Here is a 22,493-nt window from a genome sequence, read left to right as displayed (position 1 = left end):
AGTTCTACTCCAGGGCTGCCGGGACAGACACCCAGAACCTCCTCGACATTCCCGGAGGGAGTAGGGGAAACCCGACCCTGGCCCCCAACATCACAGCAGGCGCCTCAGCAGACGCGCCCAAGCCCCACCCACTACCTCAGGTAGCTCGTTTGCAGCAGCCAATCCGGAAGAAGCCTGGCGTGGAAGGCGGTGCTTCCCTGGCCGGAAGTGACGCTTTGTGCTCGGCTGGCCGCGCAGTCCGCCGAAGCTTTCGGCCGCGGCTGAGGCGGCTGAGCGGAAAAATGGTTCGGTCAGTGGCGGCTGGGGCGCCTCGGGTTGTGGTGGAGGCGGAGGCTCAGGCTGCGTGAGGTGAGGAGCAGCGAGTGCGGCGGGGCGGGGGCCTGGAATTCTGCTCTGCAAGGGCGGCGAAGTGCCCCGGGGATCCCGGGATGGAAGGGTCCCTTGCCGGGCCCCCGGTTCCGCGGGTGCCCGCCCCTGACCCTCCATCCCGTACTCTTGGCGCTGCCCCAGCCCGACTCAGCTCCCTCCGGGCCTTGCTTCCACCCGGGCCGCCGCCGATTGCCCTGCAGAAGGTGCGAGGGGCCCGCGCCCTTAAACCAGGCCCCTCTTGTCGAGAACGGGGAGAGGGGCTGGGAGTTAGTTCTTTCCCAAAGGGGGTAAGGGGAGGCCATCCGCTTGTCCCTCGGGACAGGGCTGGAGCTGCAGTGGCCGGTCATATTTCCTTGTTGAATTGTTAAGTTCTGGCGAGTGTGCGTGTTGCGCTTCTCACATATGCCCCCTCCCCCCATTTCTTTTCCAATCCTTGCCCCATCTCTTTTCCCCTCCGTGTCCCATCTCAGGCTTTGAGGGCTAATGATCTTTTTTCTTCTTCCTTCCCAGCGGTTGCTTTTTTTTCCCGCGAATCCACTTGCTTTGGGAAGACAGTATTATTTCACTGCGTATTTAGCGCATCATCTTTCTGGGAGGGCGGTCAGATTAACTCCGAGTGACGGAGGAACGATAAATAATTGTAAAAAGCACATACTTATTTTCCTCACTTAATGGTTCGGCTTTAAAAACGAGATTCTTCAGTTGTGGAATTTTTTTTTTTTTTTCGGGGCGGGGAGAGGAGCAGGAATTGAAAAGGGAAATAAAAAGAGAACTAAGTGAGGAGGAAAGTCTAGAGATAACGAACGTGGAAGAAGGAGGCTGTGGTTATTTTTTGCCTATATTCGCCTGATGGACGTTGAGGTTGTAGTTATATTTTTATTTTTAACAGTGGGTGTTGAGAATAAAGAAGGAGGCCTTCTTCTTTGAACAATATTACCTATTAAAGAGGTACCCTAAAATCTTTCCAGGTGGGTGTCACACAGAAAAGTTGTGCTGGGAAAATTGTTTAATATATTGGGACATCAAAGCCAAGATCAGAAAAGACGAAGAAAAAAGAAAGTTATTCTTAGAAGAGTGGGGGAGACATAGTTTCAAGGGGGAAGGCTGCAGGTTAAGAGGTCCAGGAGCTTTGATTCCAGGAAAGACTTTGTACCTTTGCTTCCTTGGCCAGTGGTCAAGTCTCTACAGGAGACTTAGCTCTGCCAGTAGTTGGGATTGTTGCTCTTCTTCATAGTAGTAGATTGACTGAATGGCCTTAGTTGAGGTCTACACAGTTGAAGGTAACTGCTGCTACTTTTTTTTTTCCAAATTAAGTTTATTGGGGTAACATTGGTTAATACAATTAGATAATTTGCTTCTTTAACCTTAAGACAGTCTGAGCACTGGAAAGCATGACTAAATGAGAATAGAGAGATTTTATTATTTAACTCAACTCAAAAGTGATTTTATATAGGTACAAAGCATATAGAGCTTCTTCCACAAGTAATTTTGCCTAAATTTAATAGATTCTAAAGTAATTTTTTTCTTATAAAAATATGTTACTATTTGTATTTTGTATGCATTTTACTTGCAGTATTTTTTGGAAACCAGTATATTTTAATTTTTTCATCTGTAGGTTTCACTGCTTTCTCTGTTTTATGGAATGTGAAAATTGGTATGCTTGCATTTAGGAACTTTAGAAACTATGTAATTAGCAGTATATTAAGCATGTGATTCTTTATTTCTCCCTTAAGCCATGAATGGCTCTAAAATTTTCTATTAATTGAAGATTGCTGCATCAGTTCCCGTGTCCAGGAATCTTTCGTTCATCTTGCACAATGTTTTTTTGCTTAGTAAGCACATTGTTTAGTGAACTTATACCTAATGTGAGAGTTGGATTTCTCAAGAGCTCAGAGTTCATAGCAGCATCAGACCAAACTTTTCAGAGCAGCAGTGCAAAGCACTTTTTTAATGCTTTGTAATTTGTATTTCTTTCATAACAAATTATTCGTTTTAATTATATATTTGCCATATTCCAAAAAGGATTTAATGATAAAGTCGAATGTTTTAGTGCTGTGCATTCACATAGTACATGATTTGATTTGTTAGTTGTACCTCAATAGGGCTAAAAGTTGACCCTCTGAAAGATTTAATTGTTTTCAGAGGCCCTGTAAGGGTGCCTGGCACTGCAGTAGTTCTAGGGATAGAAAAATGAATAAGACAGTGCTTGTCCTGAAGAAGTTCTCTAGTCCATCTGGGGAGATATAAATTGTAACAGTATGGTTATAAGGGCAGTGGTAGATTCAAATCTACTACCAAAAAAGGATGTCATCACCTAGGCTGGGAGATTGAGAAGGAACGAGTGCACCTGATGAGGGCGATGGTGTTCAAATTGAGGCTTAAGGCACGAATTTCTTCTAGTAATGAGGGTGAGATTAAGGCGATCAGGTTCTCGACACTGCTGTGATACTACCAAGCAATGAGATATTAAATAAGCTGCTTAATACCTCCGGTGTCTGTTTTTTGTTTGTTTGTTTGTTTGTAATTTGAGAGTTGACTATGAAATAAGTGCTATCTAGTAGAAATGTTAAATGAGAGCCACATATGTAAGATATTTTACTTTTTTTTTTTTTTTTTGATAAGTCTGAAATCTGGTACAGCACATCTCACTTTGGACTAACTACATTTCAGACACTTAGTAGGTACATTTGTTTAGTTGCTCCCATTCTGGACAGTACACATTTACAGTATGGAAATTCTGCTTTTTAATCTAGTCCTGTTTGAAAAGGAAAAGAAACTATGAGAAATGTTATTACTAGTAATTTCTAATTTCTAATCATTTTGATAGTATTCATACATGATGCTCTTTTTATTGGAATTGTGGTCGTACTTGGAAACGATATTGCTGTAGGATACTTTTCAGGTTGTTCATAGGGTTATGGTTTGGACTAGAAGAAATTTTGTTTTCCTTGTCTCTCTGGTGGAGTATCTTTATTTTGTGCATTTATGTATATTTTGTATTCCTCCTTTTTTCCTGCAATTCGTTGTCACATGTGATGGATTCAAAACACAATGGGAGAGGACACATGGACATTTTAACCAATTAAAAAGACTTATGCAATTTTGAACTACCCTTTGGATTCCTTAAAATATTAAATTCAGTTATATAGATACAAAAACAAATGGGATTTTTAAACATTCTTGATATTAATAGATTTGAAGGCAGTTATTATGGCTAAGCAGCAAGTATTTATCTTTTAACATTGAGAACGCATTTAAGATACTATATAATTAACATCTTTAGTGTTAAACATATGGATAGCTCTGTTAGTCTTACATTACAAAAATTGCACTATTGATGGGAATAAATGATGTATAATTCTGAGTCACTTAATTTGCTATACATTGAGTTTAGTTTTAACGAAACAGACTTATTTTAAACAAGTGCCAGTGACTAACAGTGATAAAATAAATAATATCCTTACATTTGTATTGACTGATGATTATAGCTTAACTAATGCTTTTCCCCTCCACAGGTCTTATTTTCTGTGAAGTAAATAGGGCAGGTATTTTTCTTATTTTCCGAAAGAGGAAAACAAGGCCCATTGTTTAGCATAATACGTTAGAGGCATTGCTTGAACTTACGCATGTCTTAGAATGTTGAACCTAATGTTCTTTTCATTGCATCTCTTCATATACTATTTGAGCGTTCAGATACATAGCACTTATCAGATTTTGGAGTATGCATTAGAGAATGAGTGCTTCCTGCCTTTAGAGAGTTTATATTCCACTTAGACCAGTTAAAACACATATAGCAAAAAGTAGTTATAAAAAATTGTTAATGGGAAAGAAAAGTTGTAAGGGATAGTATAGGTATATTTAAAATACATGAGAGTTAATGAGGCAAGATTTTTGATTTTCGAGTAAAGAGTTTAGATCTTAAATTGTTGCTATAGGAAAAAGGTGATATGTCAAGGCCAGAGTTATTTCAATGCATAGAGAACAACTTGGGGAAAAACTTAGATAAAGGAAAATAAAGCGTAGGTTTAAGGAAGGATTTGCAAGGTTTATTTGAAAAGATAAAGACAGGGCAGAGGTGAAATAAGAGATGAGAATAAGTAGACATTCACAATAAATAATTTAGAGGCCAGTGTTCAAATTTTATATTATTTGGATGATTCAGGAAATCTCAGCACAGGCTGTGAGTGTGTGGCTTGAGTAGTGTGGAAAACGCATTTAAGAGGACTGAAAGAGAGATCGATGACTGTAAATGAGCATCAGAGTAATGTTAGTTTCTGTTGTGAAATGAGTTGGGATTTGATGAGAAATTTGACTAAGAAGAGAAAGGAATAGGCAGTGTTAAAATTGCTTAAAATTTTTGCAGTATGGGAAATCCTAATAGAAACAGGCTATTTTTTTTTTTAAGTGTTTTCCTGTTGAAAGAAATTGGCATTTTACCTTCAGAAAATAACAGTAGAAGCAGGAAGAAATTAAGTATTGTTAAAGTTCTGCTGTGGAATGAGGAAAAAGAAAAGACAAAATCCACTTTCAAGGTAAAAGGGAGAGGAAAATGAGAGGAGACAATAGAGAAGTTAGTGCAGGTATTATCTTGAGATGAACCTGGATATTGATGAGAGAGACAGAAAATCTCTTAGGAAAATACCTGTCTAATTAGGGAACAGGAAAACATTTTTTCAGATATTTTATTTGCAGTTTGAGGAATGATGTGAAATACGTATTCCCCCCCACCCCCAAATAAGCACTGAAGGAGACCTATTATGCTTGTAAGCAAAACCATAGTGCTATGAGTAGCCATAACTAAATTGACTTACTAAGTCGCTTTATATGTGTTCATAATGTAATTTATAACTATTCTGACTCCTCTTTTTAGCGTGTAAGTGTTCTTTAGACTACAGTGCTGAGCTGGAAAAATGTGCTCTTTGGCTTAGACTTCATAGCCTGGTTTCATCTGACTCGATCTCAGAATGACACCAGACTGGAAGTCTATTCTGCCTGTATTGAAATGCAGAACATAACATGTGACTATTTAGTTTTTTTTTCTTTTATCAGACTTATTGAGATAAAATTTACTTACAGTGAAATCCATCTGTTTTAGGTGTACAGCTCTATAAATTATGAGAAATAGTGACAGTGTTAATACTGCCACCCACAAGATATAGACTATTTCTATCACTCCAAAAAGTGTCCTTCTGCCCCTTTGTAATTCCTTGCACTGACCCTCCAGCCTCTGGTAAGAACTGATTTTTTTCATGTTCCTATAGTTTTGCTTTCCCAGAATGTCATATAAATTGGCATCATACAGTATATATAGCATTTTGAGTTTGACTTCTTTCATTAAACACATGCTTTTGAGATTCAATAAGCTGCCTTAAAAAATTAATTTTACAACAGTTACAGATTACAGAAAAATTGTTAAGATAGTACAGAAAAATTCCCATAAACCTTGGACCTAGTTTCCCATTATTTTATGTATGTAAATTATTGACATTTGATAATTGTCAAAAACACAAGATTCTAGAATTAAATTTTTGAAGACAGGAATCGTGTGGTTTCTGTTAAGATGATGACTTTTATTGTACATGACATATAACAAAATTTATTATTTTAACCATTTTTTAAGTGTACAATTCAGAAACATTAATTATTTTCACAAGTGTGCAACCATCACCACCATTTATTTCCAGAATTTTTTATCACCCCAAACAGAAACTACCTATTGAGTTGTAACTACCCGTTACCCCTCTTTCCAGCCCTTGGTAAATGCTAATCTACTTTCTGTCTCTAGATATTCTAGATATTTCATATAGGTGGAATCATGCAGTATTTGTCCTTTTGTGTCTGGCTTATTTAACCTTGCATAATGTTTTCATTCATGTCATAACATGTATCAGAACTTTATTCTTCTTAATAGTTGAATAATATTCCATTGTATATAATATACCACATTTTGCACATCTGTTTGTTGAGGGACATTTGGGTTGCCACCTTTTAGCCGTCATGAATAACGCTTCCATGAGCATTTGTGTACAGGTATGTAAGTATCTCTTTAATTCTTTTGGGGGTATATCTAGGAATGGAATTGCTGGGTCATATGGTAATTCTGTTTAATTTTTGAGGAAACACCACAGTGTTTTCCAGAGTAGCTAGCTGCACCATTTTACAGTCATATCAGCCAACTATAAGGGTTCCAGTTTCTCCACATCCTTGTCAACACTTGTTATTTGCTGTTTTATTTTGAATTATAGCTAGTCCAGTAGCTGTCAAGTGGTATCTCATTGTGGTTTTGATTTGCATTTCCTTAATGAGTGATGACATTAAGCATCTTTTATGTGCTTATTTATTGGCAATAAGCTGTGGTTTTTAATGGTAGGAACATACTTATTCAATAATTGGACACATTTTTAGTACTGTTATATAGTAGGCATTTTAAATATGTTTTAAATTTAATCCTACAACAGTATGGCATATGATTTATGTTTTAAGATAAGAAAATTAAGATAAAGGCAGATAAAGTAGCTTATTTAAGATTACACAGTAAGAAGGAGGTGTGAAATTTGAGCTTGGATCTTGCTATACTACATCGATTTCCCTTGTTTGTTATCACTGTTCTACAGAACTATCAATTTTATGCAGTTGGTGTAATGTGAAAACAAGATTTTATTAGTTGTTGAAACTGATGGAGTTTTGGGGGAAAATTCCAGAAGTATTAGTGTCAGTTTTTCATTATTATTCTCTGTTTGGGGTTTCTCAGTTGCAACTCAATTTTACGTTTTCCTACCTTAAACCATGTTAGAATGGAGGCATATACCATAACGCTTAACACAAAAAGCTTACTGTTAACTTGTCATGTTGGAATTGGATGATGTTAGAGTATATTTAATGATTCATGTTAAATGAATGAGCAATAAAGTAGTCCAAAGTTCAGCAATTATCTCCACAAAGCAGTGCTACTGTTGAGATTCTGAGTTAGATTGAAAACTGCTTTGTCAGTAAAATGTATTTCAACAGGAGCCTCTTGCTGTGACTGTATTCCCCCTTTAGTTGTCCACTTCCCAAATACATACAGTTATGCACATACACAGATATAGAAAGTTGTTCAGGATGAATGCCCTAGTTGTGCATCTTTTATGTGTACAATGTTGCTCATATGGGCCGAAGGTAGTATAATGACTGCTAGTGCTTATTAGACTACAGTGTAGTCCATTGCTTTTTTCCCAAATGGGAGAATTAAGCCCTTTATTAATTGTAATACTTGGGCAAAGAATAATTTTAAGTGTGGTATGGAAATTAAAGAATGTAGGAGCCAGGCCAGGCGCATCCATCTTTAAACTTGTGAAGAAGCTGGAGAAGGCTCTTCTCTTAGCTTTTCCTATGATTCATTCTTTAATTATGTTCAGGTCGTGGCTCCAGTTTCATCTTTTCCCCTGACATAAGAGAAAATCCCTCTATTATATATTTATCACCTTTGTTCTAATCTAAAATAGTAAATCTTGCCAATGATGAAATATTTAAAATTCTTTATCAGAGTTTAGATAATGAAAAGTAAATCTGCTTCATACCACTGGCTCCCCTAAGTCTTCCATTTTTAGGCGCTGACTTAGTAGTTTCTTACCTTTATCACCTCAGCCTGCTAAGATGTCTCTTCCTTACCTCGTCAGACCCCTCGCGTCTGTGCTTCTGATTCTCTTACTCAGCTATACCCAGTACCTCTCTTAGTTCTCTTTACTGTCAAAGAATTGAAAGATTAAATGCCTTTGTTACTTGTAACCCTTACTTTTTTGGTTTTCCACACTTCTGTAAACTGTCCTCTTTGAAAATCACTAATGAAGGTCTGTTGGGGAGAGGAAATGAGGAGTAACTGCTAATAGGTAAAGAATTTCTTTTGGGGTTGGTGAAAATGTTTTGAAATTGTGTAGTGGTGATGGTTGCACAACTCCGAATATTCTAAAAATAACTGAATTGTATGCCTTAAGTGGGTGAAATTTATCCAAATAAAGCTATTCTTAATCACAAGTGAGCTCTTAGATCTAGAGATTTTTTTCAGTGCTTATCTATGTCACCGCCCTGTAGTGTCTGACAATACTGACACTTCCTTGTTAGGGCGCTCTGTTCCCTTATTCTCTGATACCAGTCTTTGCACCTTTCTTATTTTCCTTTGACATTTTGTTTCCTGCTTGTTCGTTAGTGACACTGTAGATTTCTTCCTTGTCTCTTTCTCTTCACTATATGAATTCTCCATTTTACATAGATAACTCCTAAAGATTCATCTCTAGCCAAATTGTTCTGTTGAGCCCAAAGCCTGTATTTCTAATCAACGAGCCTAGTGAACTGTATTTCTTATAAATACTTTAAATAGTAATGTGTTTTAGTCTGGCCAAGAAGGACCATTGAAGAACAATTCAAAGAATACATACATGATTTTCTTCCCTTAGAGAAAGAAATGAATGGTTTATTATTTGGCACATTTAAGATGATTTCCAGATACTTTAAATGAAAATTAATGCAACAAGAGTAGATTAAATATATCTCTTAGGTTAAAATATTTTAAGTATGATATTTTTGTGTACTCTTAAGTATCTTACAGATTACCAAAGACACTCTACAGTGAAGAATTGCTTCCTTATCTGGTCCGTATTAGATTTAATTTAATTTCTTTGTTTAACAAACTTCAGAATGAAAGCTTGCTTGTTTCAAGACTGTTCTAAGTGCTGGGGATACAAATGAACCCAATAGATAAATTCCAGCATCATGAGGTTTACTTTAGAGGGCAAAGATAGACAATAAAATAAGTAAAATATATAGTATACTAGATAGCACTAAATGCTAAGGAGAAGACAAGCCAAATACATAGGCACGGAGTAAGAGAAAGTTGCAGTTTTAATTGGTTTTCAGTGAGGACTTTACTCAGATGTCACCTTCTCAATGAAGAGTCGAAAAAGAGTAGAGAGTGAGCCAATCAACTATCCAGGGGAAGATCAGTCAGAGGGAGCAGAAGAGCAAAGGCTGTGAGTGAGAAGCACAATGTATTTGAGGAACAACAAGGAGACAAATGTTATAGTAGTAGAGAGAGTTACGAGAGAGGTAATGGGGGACCAGCTAGAGTGCCTGGTAGACCGTTTCCAGAATTTTACCTTTTCTCTGAGCAAAATAGGAGCTGTTGAAAGTTCTGAACAAAGGAGTGAGAAGATCTAAGTTTTTCAGAATCACTTTGGCTGCTATGTTGAAATAGTCTGAAGATGGGGGATAAAAGGTTGACAGAGACAGATTGGGAGGTTATTTGATAATCCAGGAAAGAGATTGGTGTAGGACGGTAGCAGGAATGTAATGAAGAAATATATGGATTCAGAAATATTTGAAGGTATAGCCTATAAGATTTTATGTACATATCCCTAATTGTCTGATTGAGCCACCACCAAACATTGCTACCTTCCTGACAAGCGATAAATGAATTAATTTTCTGATTTAATTCAAATAAATAAAATAAATTTATTGGATATACATAGAATGGTTAGAGTGTACAATCATCTTTCTTACTGATAAGAATAATATCCTACTATTAATGTTTAAATGTTTTACTTGTTTTAAAATGCAGTGACTATTTTTACACAAATTGATCATGTTATGTGAGGTGCCCATTAAGTGATTCACAGATGGTGAAAATTTGAGAAACCATCTTTTAGTAAATAATTTTCTTTTATAGTCTTACCCTTTCCCCATATCTCTTAGTGAGAAAGAGTAGTATCCTTAACTTAGCCTGTAGATTGGGAAATGAAAAGGGAAAATACAGCTCTTATTTGAATTTTTTTATATCATTAAAAAGTTTAACTCCTTGTGTTTACACAATTTGCTGCATGTAGGTAAAAAAATCATATACTATTTATAATGCAGGTATTGTTATTTTTTACATATGTATAATATAGCGATGAAAATGTATTTCAACTGTGGGGAGTGGATTATTTTATTGTGAAATAACAATTGCATAAAGCGTATATGATTATTTAACACATAATTGTACAATAAACACTTGTAAAACCAGTCACTGGGTTAGGAACTAGAACACTACTGGTATTCCGGAAGTCCCTGGTGTACTTCTGCCTAATCATAAATCTCTTTCCCTCCCTCTGTGAGTAACAACTATCCTAACCTTTGATAATCCTTTCATTTCTTTCACAGGTTTACTATTACATTCTTAAACAATATAATTAATTGTCTCTCCATTTGCTTAATACTTCTAAATTTTATCCATTTAAAAAAATAACTTTATCAATTGGCATCGCTGTATGAAATTTTATTAAATGAACTGTGATATGGTAAAAAATAAATAAATAATTGGTCTTTGTCTTTGGTTCCTATCATATAATTCTAAAACCATGGGAATCTCTAGAGTGATGAGTGTCTTTTGTATGCTGATGAGATGAGTAGTGTCTGGGACCCCTAGATAGCTTCTGGATGGGGACTGGTCACCAGAAAGACCAAAGTTCGATTAGAGGGTTAGAACTTTAAAGCTACTGCCTGACCTCTGGGGAAGAGAGAAGAGCTGGAAATTGAGCTAATCACTAGTGATTTAATCAGCCATGCCTATGGTAATGAATTCTCCATAGAAACTAAATTGGGGGGCTTGGGAGCTTCCAGTTTAGTGAACACATTGTGGTGCTGGGAGGGTAGCACTTCCAGAGAGACTGTGGAACCTCCATGTATTCCCCCACTCCTGACCTTGGCCTGTGTATCTCTTCCATTGGCTGTTCCTGGATTGTATCCTCTATGATAAACAGGTAAAAATAAGTGAGCTGTTTTCCTGTGAATTATTCTAGCAAATTATCAACCCTGAGTAGGGAACATGGGAACCCTCAATTTGTACACAAGTTGGTCAAAGATGTGGGTAACCTGGAGACCCAGTACTTGTAACTGGCATCTGAAGTAAGGACGGTCTCATGGGACTTAGCCTATAAACCTGTGGAATCTGATAAGTGTAAGAACTGAATTGTAGGACACTCAGTTGGTATCTGGAAAATTGGAAAACTGGATGTTAGTATGAGAAAAAAACCACACATTTGGTATCAAGTTTTGTGAGTAGAAACAGACCATGAACATATAGTTTATTCATGTTTATCTCAGCAGGGTGTGTTCATTTTCCCCTTGTTTCACATCCCTGTTGTCAGTTACTGTAAGATTTAAAATTTTTTTCCCAGTGTCATATGTGTAGTGGTGTCTCACTTTGGTTTTAATACGCATTACTGATGGCTAATATTTCCCTGAGTGCTAATAAGATTGAACTCTTTTTTCATGTTTATTGGCCATTGGATTTCTCTTTTGTGAAGTTTTTGTCTTTGCCCATTTTTTCTTTTAGATTAATTGCCTTTTTACATCATAGAACTCCTATGATTTATCCAGGATTTAAGTCTTTTGGTTATCTGTTTAAAATAGCTTCCTTTCTGTGGCTTGTTTTTATCATTCTCTTGGTGTCTTTGTTGAATAAAAGTTCTGAATTTTACTATAGTCACATTTATTAACTTTTTCTCTTAAAGTTATGGTTTCTGTGTGTTTAAGAAAATTTTCCCTTCTCCAATGCTAAAAACTTTATAGTTTTTTCTTTCAGTTAAGTATTTCGTTTGTCTTGAGTGATTTTTTGCTTAAGGTGTGAAGTAGAAGTCTTTGCTATTTTGGCTTATACATTTTAGAATGGCCTTGTCAAATTTTATTTTACAAGTCCGTTTGAATTTTAACTGGGATTGCATTGAACCTATAGATTTATTTCAGAAGTGGCATCTTTATAAAATTAAGTCTTCAAACTTGTTAGTATAGAAAAATACCCCTTACATTCACATAGTCCTAGCGTTTGTCAGTAAAGTTTTGTAATTTCCCCCACAACATTTTTTTACATGTATTATTAGTTTGTGGATGTCATGTATGTGTTATCGTAAATATTACCTTTGGTGAAATTTGCTTTTCTGATGATTTGTTGCAGGTATATAAAAATGAAATTGATTTTTATATATATCTATCAACCTTGATAAACCCTGACATGTAATTCTATTATCTGCATATTCTTTGGATTTTTTACTTAATCTGTAAATAATTTTGTTTTTTTCTATTCTACTTTTTATTTCTTTTTGTTACCTTTCTGGTGGTGGACATCCTGTTTTTTGTTCGTGGTCAAAGGGAGAGCTTTCCAGGTTTTGCCATTAAGTATGATATTTGTTGTTATCTTTGGTCAGATAAGGAATTTCCCTTCTGTTCATAGTTGGCTAAGAATATCTATTGAGATGAACATATGCTTTTTCTATTTTAATTCTTTAATTATTGATGTGGAAAACTGCATTTTGTATTTACAACTGAGTTTTGTTTAGGACTTTCTGTATTTGTATTCATGAGTAAGATCGATTTATTTTCTTTTCTCACCCTTGCCTGATCTTGTTATCAAAGTAATAGTAGTTTCATAAAAGATTCCTTCTTGTCTTGAACTTACCTTCTTGTCTGTTCTTTGAAAGGGTTTGTGAAAGATTGGTATTGTTTGTTTCTTCCCTATATGAAGCCAGTGAAGCCATCCGACCCTACAGTTTTCTTTGAGGGAAATATTTTTGACTACCAATTTAGTTTCTTTAATAGTTATAAGATTATTCAACTTTATGTTTCTATTTGAGTAAGTTACTGTCTTCTAGGAATTTGTCCACATTTTAAATTTTATTTGCTTAGCTTAATAATATCCTCATGTTTCTAATGTCTGCTGCATCTATTGGATGTCCCTTTTTTATTTTTTTCAATTATAGTTGACATTCAATAGTTTATATTAGTTTCAGGTGTACAGAATAGTGGTTAGACATAATTTATGAATTGATCCCCCCAATAAGTCACCTAGTTACCTACCTGGCACCATACATAGTTATTACAATATTATTAACTTTCTTCCCTGTTCTGTACTTTACATCCCTGTGACCGTTTTGTAAACTGTTTTATTTATTATTGATGTTGTTTATTCCTGCCTTATTTTTTTCTTCACCGGCATCATCAGATATCTTACTAGTGTTTTCAAAAGAACCAACCTTTGTCTTTGTTGATCTTCTGTGTTGTATATTTCCTGTAGCACTAATTTCCTCTATGGTCTTTATTCCCTTCTTCTGCTTTTATTTTGCTGTTATTTTTCTAATTTCATGATGTGGTTGCTTAATTCATTATTTTTTCAACCTTTCCATTTTTCTAAAATCATTAAAATTTACTATAAAATTTCCTTTATCTGTTGTTCTGTATATTTAAAAAGTTTTGGTATGATGAGTGTTTTTCCCATTCTCTGTGGGTTTGTCTTCAATTTAGTATACAGTTAGCTTTAGTGTAACTTTGAAATTGCTGTTGCCTTAATGTGAATAAGGGTAGACATCTTTACTTTTTTTTGAACTGCTTATTCAGACCCTTGATTCCTTTTTCCATATGATCATTTTTCTTTATGAGCTCCCTGTTATGTATTAGTAAAATTAGCTCTTTCTCTGTGATATGAGTAGCAAATATTTTTTCCCAGTTTATTTTTTTACTGGCATTTTTTAGTGATTAAATTATTGTTATTTTACCTTTCAGCACCTAGAACAGTGCCTGGTGCATAGTTATCAAACCACTAAATATTTATGGAAGAAATGGATAAATTCATTAAGTTCTTATTGGCCAAATAAAAGGATTTTTTTTTGATTTGTTTGTTTGTTTTTAATGTTTATGTACCTGAATATTCTCTCATGGCTTCTGGGTTTTGAATCATATTAGGGCAGCCTTCTTTATGCTGAGATTGCGAAGGAACTCTTTTTTCAATGAAGTTTTTTAAAACATTTAAATGTTTAAACTTTTTGTAATTTATCTCTTTTGGCCAATTGTAAACACATTTCTCTATGAAATGTTAACAATTTCCTAATGGAGATTATTTGGAAATTATATACTTTAAAAAGATGAAAGACAGGCCTTAAAAGCTACGTGGTATCTATAGGACTTAAAAAAGTAAAATTTTCTTCTGAAAAATAACTAATAGATATTTTTTGCTCTCTCTTTAATCCACCCGCACCCCTGCTTCCACCCCTGACCTACGGGTGTTGCTGTCTTCCCTTAAGAACTGAATCTCTGAAGGTGGGGCATCTCCTCCCACGTATTCGTGGGGTGCCCCTGGCCTACTAGGAGTGCCCGTCACAAGCGGGGCAGGGCGGGGGGGGGGGCAGTGGGGGACATTCATTGCACCTGGGGCCTGGACCTTCTGGGTGTAAAGCAGATGTGCTAACCACTATGCTATGGAGCCACTCCCAACTAATAGGTGTTTGAGATACTTTTATTGGCCTGAAGGAATGGGTGACTTTTAGAAAGATAAATTTTCCCTTACCATCCAGAAAGTAATGATGCTTTTTTGCTGTGTTTTTCATTCCTTTCCTCATAAATTCTTACCGTGTGTTGTCCGCCAGTCATCTTTGGCTGTGGAGCACTTGAAATGTGGCTAGTCTTGAGTTGAAATATGATAAGTGTCAAATATGTACCAAATTTTGAAGACTTAGTTTAAAAAAAGAAACCGTAAAATAACCCATTCATTTTTAAAATATCAATTACCTGTCAAAATAATATTTTGAATATGTTGGATTAAATAAAGTATATTAAAATTAATTTCATCTGGTTTTTTTTCATTAATATAGCTATAAAAACTTTAAAATTTCATATGTGGCTTGCATTCTATTTCTATTGAACGGTGCTGCTCTAACCCAATCTCACCTAGCACCTGGACTGTCTTCTCTCTTGTTTTGTTGACAAATTTGTATAGTGCCTAACACCAAAGTACTTGGTGTTTCTTTTGTCAGATGAGTTTTTTCTCTCCATGAATCAATAGAGAATATCATCTTGTCTGTTAGATGGAGCACAGATGGAGCCCCCCACTCTCTATTTTAACTTTTCTGTTGCATCTTTCTCCCAGTTTTCAACATAATCTTTTTTCCCACTACTTGTTTATTCTAAATTAATCCACATGATTTTTAAATTTTAGTTGACTTATTAATAAATGAGCTTTTTGAGTTTGTTTTGTTTTGGCATTCGAACTTCTCTTTGTTAAAGGAATGGATCTTAAAGTTCTCTAGTCATTGATGCATGCATTCAGTAACTATACAATAAGTTTGAAGTACAGGATGAATAAAACAAGAATTCATGCCCTCAATGAAATTATAAATTTGCTAGTCATTTAGTGATAAAAAATTAACAGATAAATTAGTGCATGACATAACTAAATAACAAGTATTAACTACTGTGTTCTAGAATTAAAACAATAAAATTCATTAGTGCAGACAGAAATAACCCTAGAATTGAGGAAGAAAGTTGGGATTGGTAACGGATAAGGTATGCTTAGAAACTTAATGATTCCAGATAATTGTTAACGTAAAAATATACGTTAAACTGCCTTGATTTGAGTCCTAATTTTGCCACTTGCTAGCTGCTATAAGCTTGGGCAGATTATATAATGTGTGCTTAAATTTCTTCATTTGTATGGGATAATAATAGTAGCTACTTAACAGAAGGATTGTGAGGATTAAATTAATATAGTGCTTAAAGTTAATATAGTACTTAAAGTAATGTTTGGCATGTGGTGAATTTGCTACAATTTTAACAAATACTTTCTGTGGTTATTATAGTCTTCATATTCTTAATGGTAGCATAATATTCATTTCCAAGGAGGTACAATAATTTATTTTTCTCTGAGATTCATTTTTACTTTAGAGGAGAAATATTTGTATTGTTGAACTCAAATAATTGTTTCTCCATTTTCTTAGGTATCTTGAATTTTAAGATCAGAAAGCATTTACGTGGGTAGCAGGGGTTACTTTTTTTTCTCCTGAGATTTAAATTTAAATTGTAAATGAATGTCTACAGGGAAGAAGCCAAAATCTTTTAAATTAATTCTTTTGGGTCTGCAAATGGTATCCAAAAGTTTGACTGAATAGTTTAATTGCCACTCTTTTGAAGAATTTTTAAGTAGCTAAGGCCTTGTGAACACTGGATTACTTTATGTTAGGAAAGTTTTGGCAGATGGTAAGCAATCATCATTCCAAAACTAGTTCTATTGTCTTTCCCAGCTTGGGTTAGGAGAACATTAGCATTGGAGTTTTCATTTTGAATTAGCATGTAGGAAATTATTTCCTGCTAAATGTTTGTCATCAAATGAAGTTTTATTTTTAAAATTTAATGGAGCATGTCAGTACAGCAGCCTCAGAAAAATAGCTGAAGCACAGGGTTACTTTTGGACAACCTTTTAAATCCTTTATTACCACTTGAGTATACGTGCATGTTAATCTTTTGGAAAACCGAAGTTTGGTAATTAAGCTGCTAACACACAGCTCACTATTATTGACTACTTAAGAGTTGAATTTAACATGTACATATTGCTTTGGGACACAGCAAGCAAATGAAGTGATAATATGAAAAAAATACCACATTCATGGTTAAAATATATTTCAAACAATTTTATACCTTTGTCAGTAAATGAGAGGTAACATTAATTTGGGATAAGTGTGTTCTCCAATGAATAAGCTCATTAAAAAAAATCCATATCCCCCTTTCAGAACAATGTCATATCATTACCAAATAGGGTAGGCAGAAAAATATTTATAACAAATTGATATTATGCTTGTGGAAGATGAATTACAGTTCAGAATCTTTATCTCTTTGTAAAATGTTGTATTGTTTTAATTCATCTGATTTTGTGAAAAATTGCTAGTGTATTATGGTATTCAGTAACAGGCAATTGCACTTGACTCATCTCTCTCACCGTACATTGATATTATGCAACCTGAAATCCCTTCTTCAGGACTGTTAGACCTCATTCTATCCTGTTAAAACACGTGTTTGTTCGTTAAATTAAGTTCTATACTTTTAAAACAAGGTAATTTTAGATGTTGTAGGGAAGAAAGACTTGAACAAAGTAGGCCTCTGCACTTCAGAAGCTTAGTTTAGTCTGTTAGGTAGACATACAGGTTACAGATTCTATGTTAGTAAAGATATTTTTGGTTATTATGAAAGAAAGTAATTGTAAACCAACTTAAAACAAAGAGATGTGTTTATGGGAATACATAAATGAAAAGACTGGCTCTGAACATGGATTGGATCCAGATGCTTAATGTAATATCCAGAATCTGTCTCATTTCATTTAACTTAAGCTTTACTCTCCTTTGGGTTGGATACATTCTCAGGTAGCATCTCCTCAAGTGGTAGCAAAGACAGCCACAGCAGTTTCAGGCTAACATCCTATCAGACTAGCAACCTCTATGATAAGCTTTCTTTCCAATTAGTTTCAGAAGTGCTGGGGTTAACTCTGATTGGCCAGACTGGATCCTGTGGAGGAGAGGAGAGTTGGAGTAAGGATAGTCTGGTCCATCCAGCCTTATTCAAACTAGGTGGAATAAAAGAGAGATAAGTAGTTTCCAAAAAGGAAGTTGTAGATACTACTACCAGAAGGAAGGATGCTGGGCAGGCAAAAACAGCATAAAGACTACACAATATAAAAATTTTTAGTTAAAAAAGATGAGTTCTGATAGAAAGTACTTTAAGAACAGGAGGCTATATTTGAATTGGGCTGTGAAGGACAAGAAGATTTTTTCCCAAGGCAGAATGAATAAAGAAAGGACTTTGTAGGTCACTCATTTGAGAAGTTTGGCAGTGAAAGAATTAAAATGGAGGCTACTAGAGTCTAAGGGAGACTATTGAGAAATTTTGCCCCTCAGTATGGAGAAAAACTTGAGCATTTTTATGTCAGAGGAGCAGAAAAGCAAGTAAAAAAGGAATTAATGCAAAGGAGGGAATCACTATAAAGAAGTAGGAGAATTCAATGGGATTAAGAATGTAAATTGAGGGGCCAGACTCAGAAAGGAAAAGGGAACTGTTCCACTCTCTGAGGACAACTAAAGGAAGGTGGTTGTGGTGGCTGTGATTGTTGAAACAGAAGTTTACTGTTAAGTAGATAAGTAGCTTCAGTGTTGTGTTCTAAAAAAAGAAAAGGTTTATCAGTTTTCTATTGCTGTGTAACAAACTATTCCAAAATGATTTTGTGGGTTAGCAGTTTTGCTTGAACTCAGGCTGGTCTTGCCTTGGGTCACTCATGTGGCTGTGGTCATCTGGACTATGAATGGATGGTCTTAAGATGGTGGTTTCACTCATGTTTGGTGGTTGGTGCTGGCTGTTGCCTGGGCTTCTCTCTCCTTGTATGCTCTCATCCTCTGTGAGCATTCACATGGCGGTGTCTGTACTCAAGAAAAGAAGAGCTGAAACAGTCTGGCCTTTTATGACCTATCCCAGTGTCACTTCTTTCATATTTTTTTTGGTCAAAGCAAGCCACAGGGGCAACTCAGATGAAGTCAAGAAATAGACCCCACCTCTTTATGGGAGGAGCAGCAAAGTCACATTACAAAGGAGGGTATATACTCTAATGGGAGGAATTTTTGCCTATCCCTACCTGCCCACAGCATTTTATTGTGAAAATTTTCAGTCATGTAGCCAAGTTGAAAGAATGTCAAAGTGAATATCCATATACCTACCACCTAGATTCTACTGTTAACTTTTTCCTATACTTGCCTTATCTCATCTTTATCCATCTATCATCCCTCTATCAATTCCTCTTATTTTTTGATACATTTCAAAGTAAATTATAGTCAGCAGTCCTTCCCTCTAAGTTTGTATGTATTTAGCAAGAATCAATATTTGTGTACAGTTTTTTCTTTTGATAAAATGTTTACATACAATGGAGTGTACAGATTTTAAATGCCTAGTTTTGTGGTCTACCACTGAAGGGAAAAATTTGGACTAGCTTTTCAGTGAAATGCCTCAAATTCTGCTGTAGTTGTATAAAAGAATTGGAAAGGATGTTCCCTGAATACCTTTTTCTTCATGTATTCATCGCATGATTTTTTCATTTAGTATTATGTAAACATTTAGGATTTTCATTTGTGTTATATTAATTCGAAGTTACTTTGGGTTTTCTCTGTGTCCTTTCATTAAATATTTTTGAGCATATACCATTGACAAGCACTATTGCTAGAAAAAGGATGTAAACAGGAGCACTCTTGCTTTCTAAGTTTTCAAACTAGGTGTATCTCAAACCACATTAGCTCAATAATAATAGGTGCCATTTATTTAGTGCTTATACTCAAGGCTAATGATAAGCACTTTTAGTTGCATTGTTTCATTTAATCCTTGTAATTTGAGATACTTTCATTTCGGAGGTTAGGAATCTGAGGCACATGGATAAGTGTTCCCTTTCTCAAATTCTTACAGCTTCATAAATCAAGGTGGTGTGACTCCAGAACCCACATTTAATTCATATTGATTAGAAGCAGGGAATGTGCCCTCTGCCACACAGTGGATATCTAATGTTTTAATTGGTCATATTGTTTCACATGGTAATCTTGATCTGAATTGTTTCTCTTAGATAGAAAAGTATAAATTTCTTAAAACTGGTCTGTTAGAAAGTTTAATAAACTACCTTCTAGTCAATGAATAAATATTTTAGCAATTTGAAAAGGAGAAATTTTTGTATTGTAACTATTGGTTTAACTGAAAATAATCAGAAGTGTGACCAAAACTATGGCAAATTCAATCAATTTTTCACATGGTATTTTGATTGATTGGGCTTTGAGCACTTTTATTGCTAATTGGCTTCTGAGCAGTTTAACAAATAGCAAAAGATTAAACCTTTTTGACTTGCTATTTGCATAACAGTAAACTGTCCAAACTCTAACAAATAAGTGACCAGCATGTAAGCCATTTCATGCCAAGAATTCTGCCAGAAGTGCCAGTGATTAACAGTTACCATTGTGACAGCTGAAGTGAAAGCTTGTTGAGTTCATCGTCTAGCTTTCCTCTTAGGTCAGGGAATAGGGTAAAGTAACGTATATCTAAACGTTTTTCTTAACCCAACAGTGAGTATATAAGATAATTTAAAATGTTCCTCTCCCCCAGATTTCACCCACCTGTTCATTTTATTTTATTTGGTAGTACATTTGCAAGTGGCTTTAAGTCCTAACTAAATTAATGAAACAAAATTAATTTGTATTTAAAAAATCTAATTGAATGTTGTTTATTTTTGTGTATAGGTCTTGCTATTTGGGGAGCTACAAGGAAAAAATAAATTAAAGGAAGGTTGGTCTTTAAGTGGACATGGCTCAGATATCCAGCAACAGTGGATTTAAGCAATGTTCGTCTTCACATCTGGAACCACCAAGACCAAAAGATGTGGACAAAGAAGAAGCATTACAGATGGAAGCAGAGGCTTTAGCAAAACTGCAAAAAGATAGGCGAGTGACTATTAATCAGAGAGGCTTTGAATTGTCAGGCAGCACCAGACAAAAAGCACAAGTTTATAACAAACAAGATTATGATCTCATGGTCTTTCCTGAATCAGATACCCAAAAAAGAGCAGTAGACATTGATGTAGAAAAGCTCACCCAAGCTGAACTGGAGAAACTATTGCTAGATGACAGTTTTGAGACAAGGAAAACACCTGTATTGCCAGTTACTCCTGCCCTGAGCCCTTCATTTTCAGCACAGCTTTATCTTAGACCTGCTACTGTTCAGAGGGGACAGTGGCCAACTGGTTTATCTGGGCCTTCGGCTTATACTTTACCTTCTATTTATCAGTCAACTTACAGCAGTAAACAGACTACATTCCAAAATGGCTTTAATCCAAGAATGCCTACTTTTCCATCCACAGAACCGATATATTTAAGTCTTCCAGGACAGTCTCCATATTTTTCATATCCTTTGACACCTAACACATCCTTTCATCCACAAGGAAGCTTACCTATCTATCATCCAGTTGTCAGTCCTGACATGGCAAAGCTGTTTGACAAAATAGCTAGTACATCAGAGTTTTTAAAAAATGGAAAAGCAAGGACTGATTTAGAGATAACAAATTCAAAAACTACAATCAGCAGCCTACAGGTATCTCCAAAGTCTGAAGATATTAGTAAATTTGACTGGTTAGACTTGGATCCTCTAAGTAAGCCTAAAGTGGATAATGTGGAGGTATTAGACCATGAAGAAGAAAAAAATGTTCCAGGTTTGCTAGCAGAGGATCCTTGGGATGCTGTTCTTCTTGAAGAGAGATCACCAGCAAGTTGTCACCTTGAAAGGAAGGTGAATGGAAAATCTCTCTCTGGGGCAGTGGTAACAAGAAGCCAGTCTTTAAATATTCGAACAACTCAACTTACAAAAGTCCAGGGCCAAATATCTCAGGTACAGCCTTTTCTGACTTCTGAAACACAGAATTCATACATGTGTGCATAATTTATTAGGTCAAAAATATTTTTCATTTTAAATCTTGTTGTCTTTGTTCTTAAGTGTACTGTAACAGATTGTGTGTTAAAGGATTAAATGTGTTTGGGCTAATTGAAAAATCGTATGCTATTATCTTTTCTAGGATTATAAATTTTAAAAATCACTAATTAAGGATCAGGCTATTACCGATAGGCATTTAAGGTAATTTTTATCTGTCTCCATGTCTTCCCATTATATATAGTCCTACTTTTTCCTCCTTATCTTTTATTTTTCAAGGTAAATAAGAAATTGTGATTTTTAACCTCATTATAGATAATCTCAGTATATTGTTTTGTTTTTAACCATGAATGCATGAAAGGGAGAATAACTCCAGGGAGACAGGAGAAAAGCCATTTAAAGGATTCTAACACCTATATTGATAAAAGTGAAGAATGGAACTATAGTTTATATGGTATAGTTGCTGAGTTCATATATCTTACTATCTGGAAAAATTAGTTAAGGGTATGTGGGACAGGATGTCTTCTCTCAAAAGAGAGACAGCAGGATTTAGACTTTGCCTTTCCAAATATAGTATACCTAACTGCACATTTGTGTTTTGCTCTTAGAATCTCTGTGGATCCTGGGAATGTTAAGGTTCATTTTCACCTTGATGTGAATTATATCATTCAGCACCTAGGTTACCTTTAGGCATCGAGCATCAAAGAGCATTTATGAAAAAAGTGAATTTTGAATAATTTGGATGAGTTTATGTTGAATTGTTGACTTTAAAAAGCCATTTCGTCTGGGGGAGAAAGAAGCCAAGTATTAAGGTTTCAAAGAAATGATAAGGATATTTTGGATGACACAATCAGAATCCA

At 35.3% G+C, this 22,493-nt stretch overlaps 1 protein-coding gene across 1 annotated transcript in view; it reads left to right on the top strand.

Moving 5' to 3' along the window:
* The first annotated feature begins 206 nt into the window (after window positions 1–206).
* The window catches only part of PIK3C2A (phosphatidylinositol-4-phosphate 3-kinase catalytic subunit type 2 alpha), an 86,118-nt gene continuing 63,831 nt past the window's right edge, over window positions 207–22,493 (top strand). Inside the window, exons 1-2 of the mRNA XM_016139536.2 lie at window positions 207–348; window positions 20,454–21,594. Coding sequence (XP_015995022.2) covers window positions 20,518–21,594 — 1,077 coding nt within the window. The 5' untranslated portion in view covers window positions 207–348; window positions 20,454–20,517. The remainder of the gene's footprint in view (window positions 349–20,453; window positions 21,595–22,493) is intronic.

The sequence above is a fragment of the Rousettus aegyptiacus genome, unplaced genomic scaffold (assembly GCF_014176215.1).
Source record: "Rousettus aegyptiacus isolate mRouAeg1 unplaced genomic scaffold, mRouAeg1.p scaffold_m13_p_5, whole genome shotgun sequence".
Taxonomy (NCBI): Eukaryota; Metazoa; Chordata; class Mammalia; order Chiroptera; family Pteropodidae; genus Rousettus; species Rousettus aegyptiacus.
Note: the sequence above shows the minus strand (reverse complement) of the source record. Positions and strands in the feature narration are given on the sequence as shown.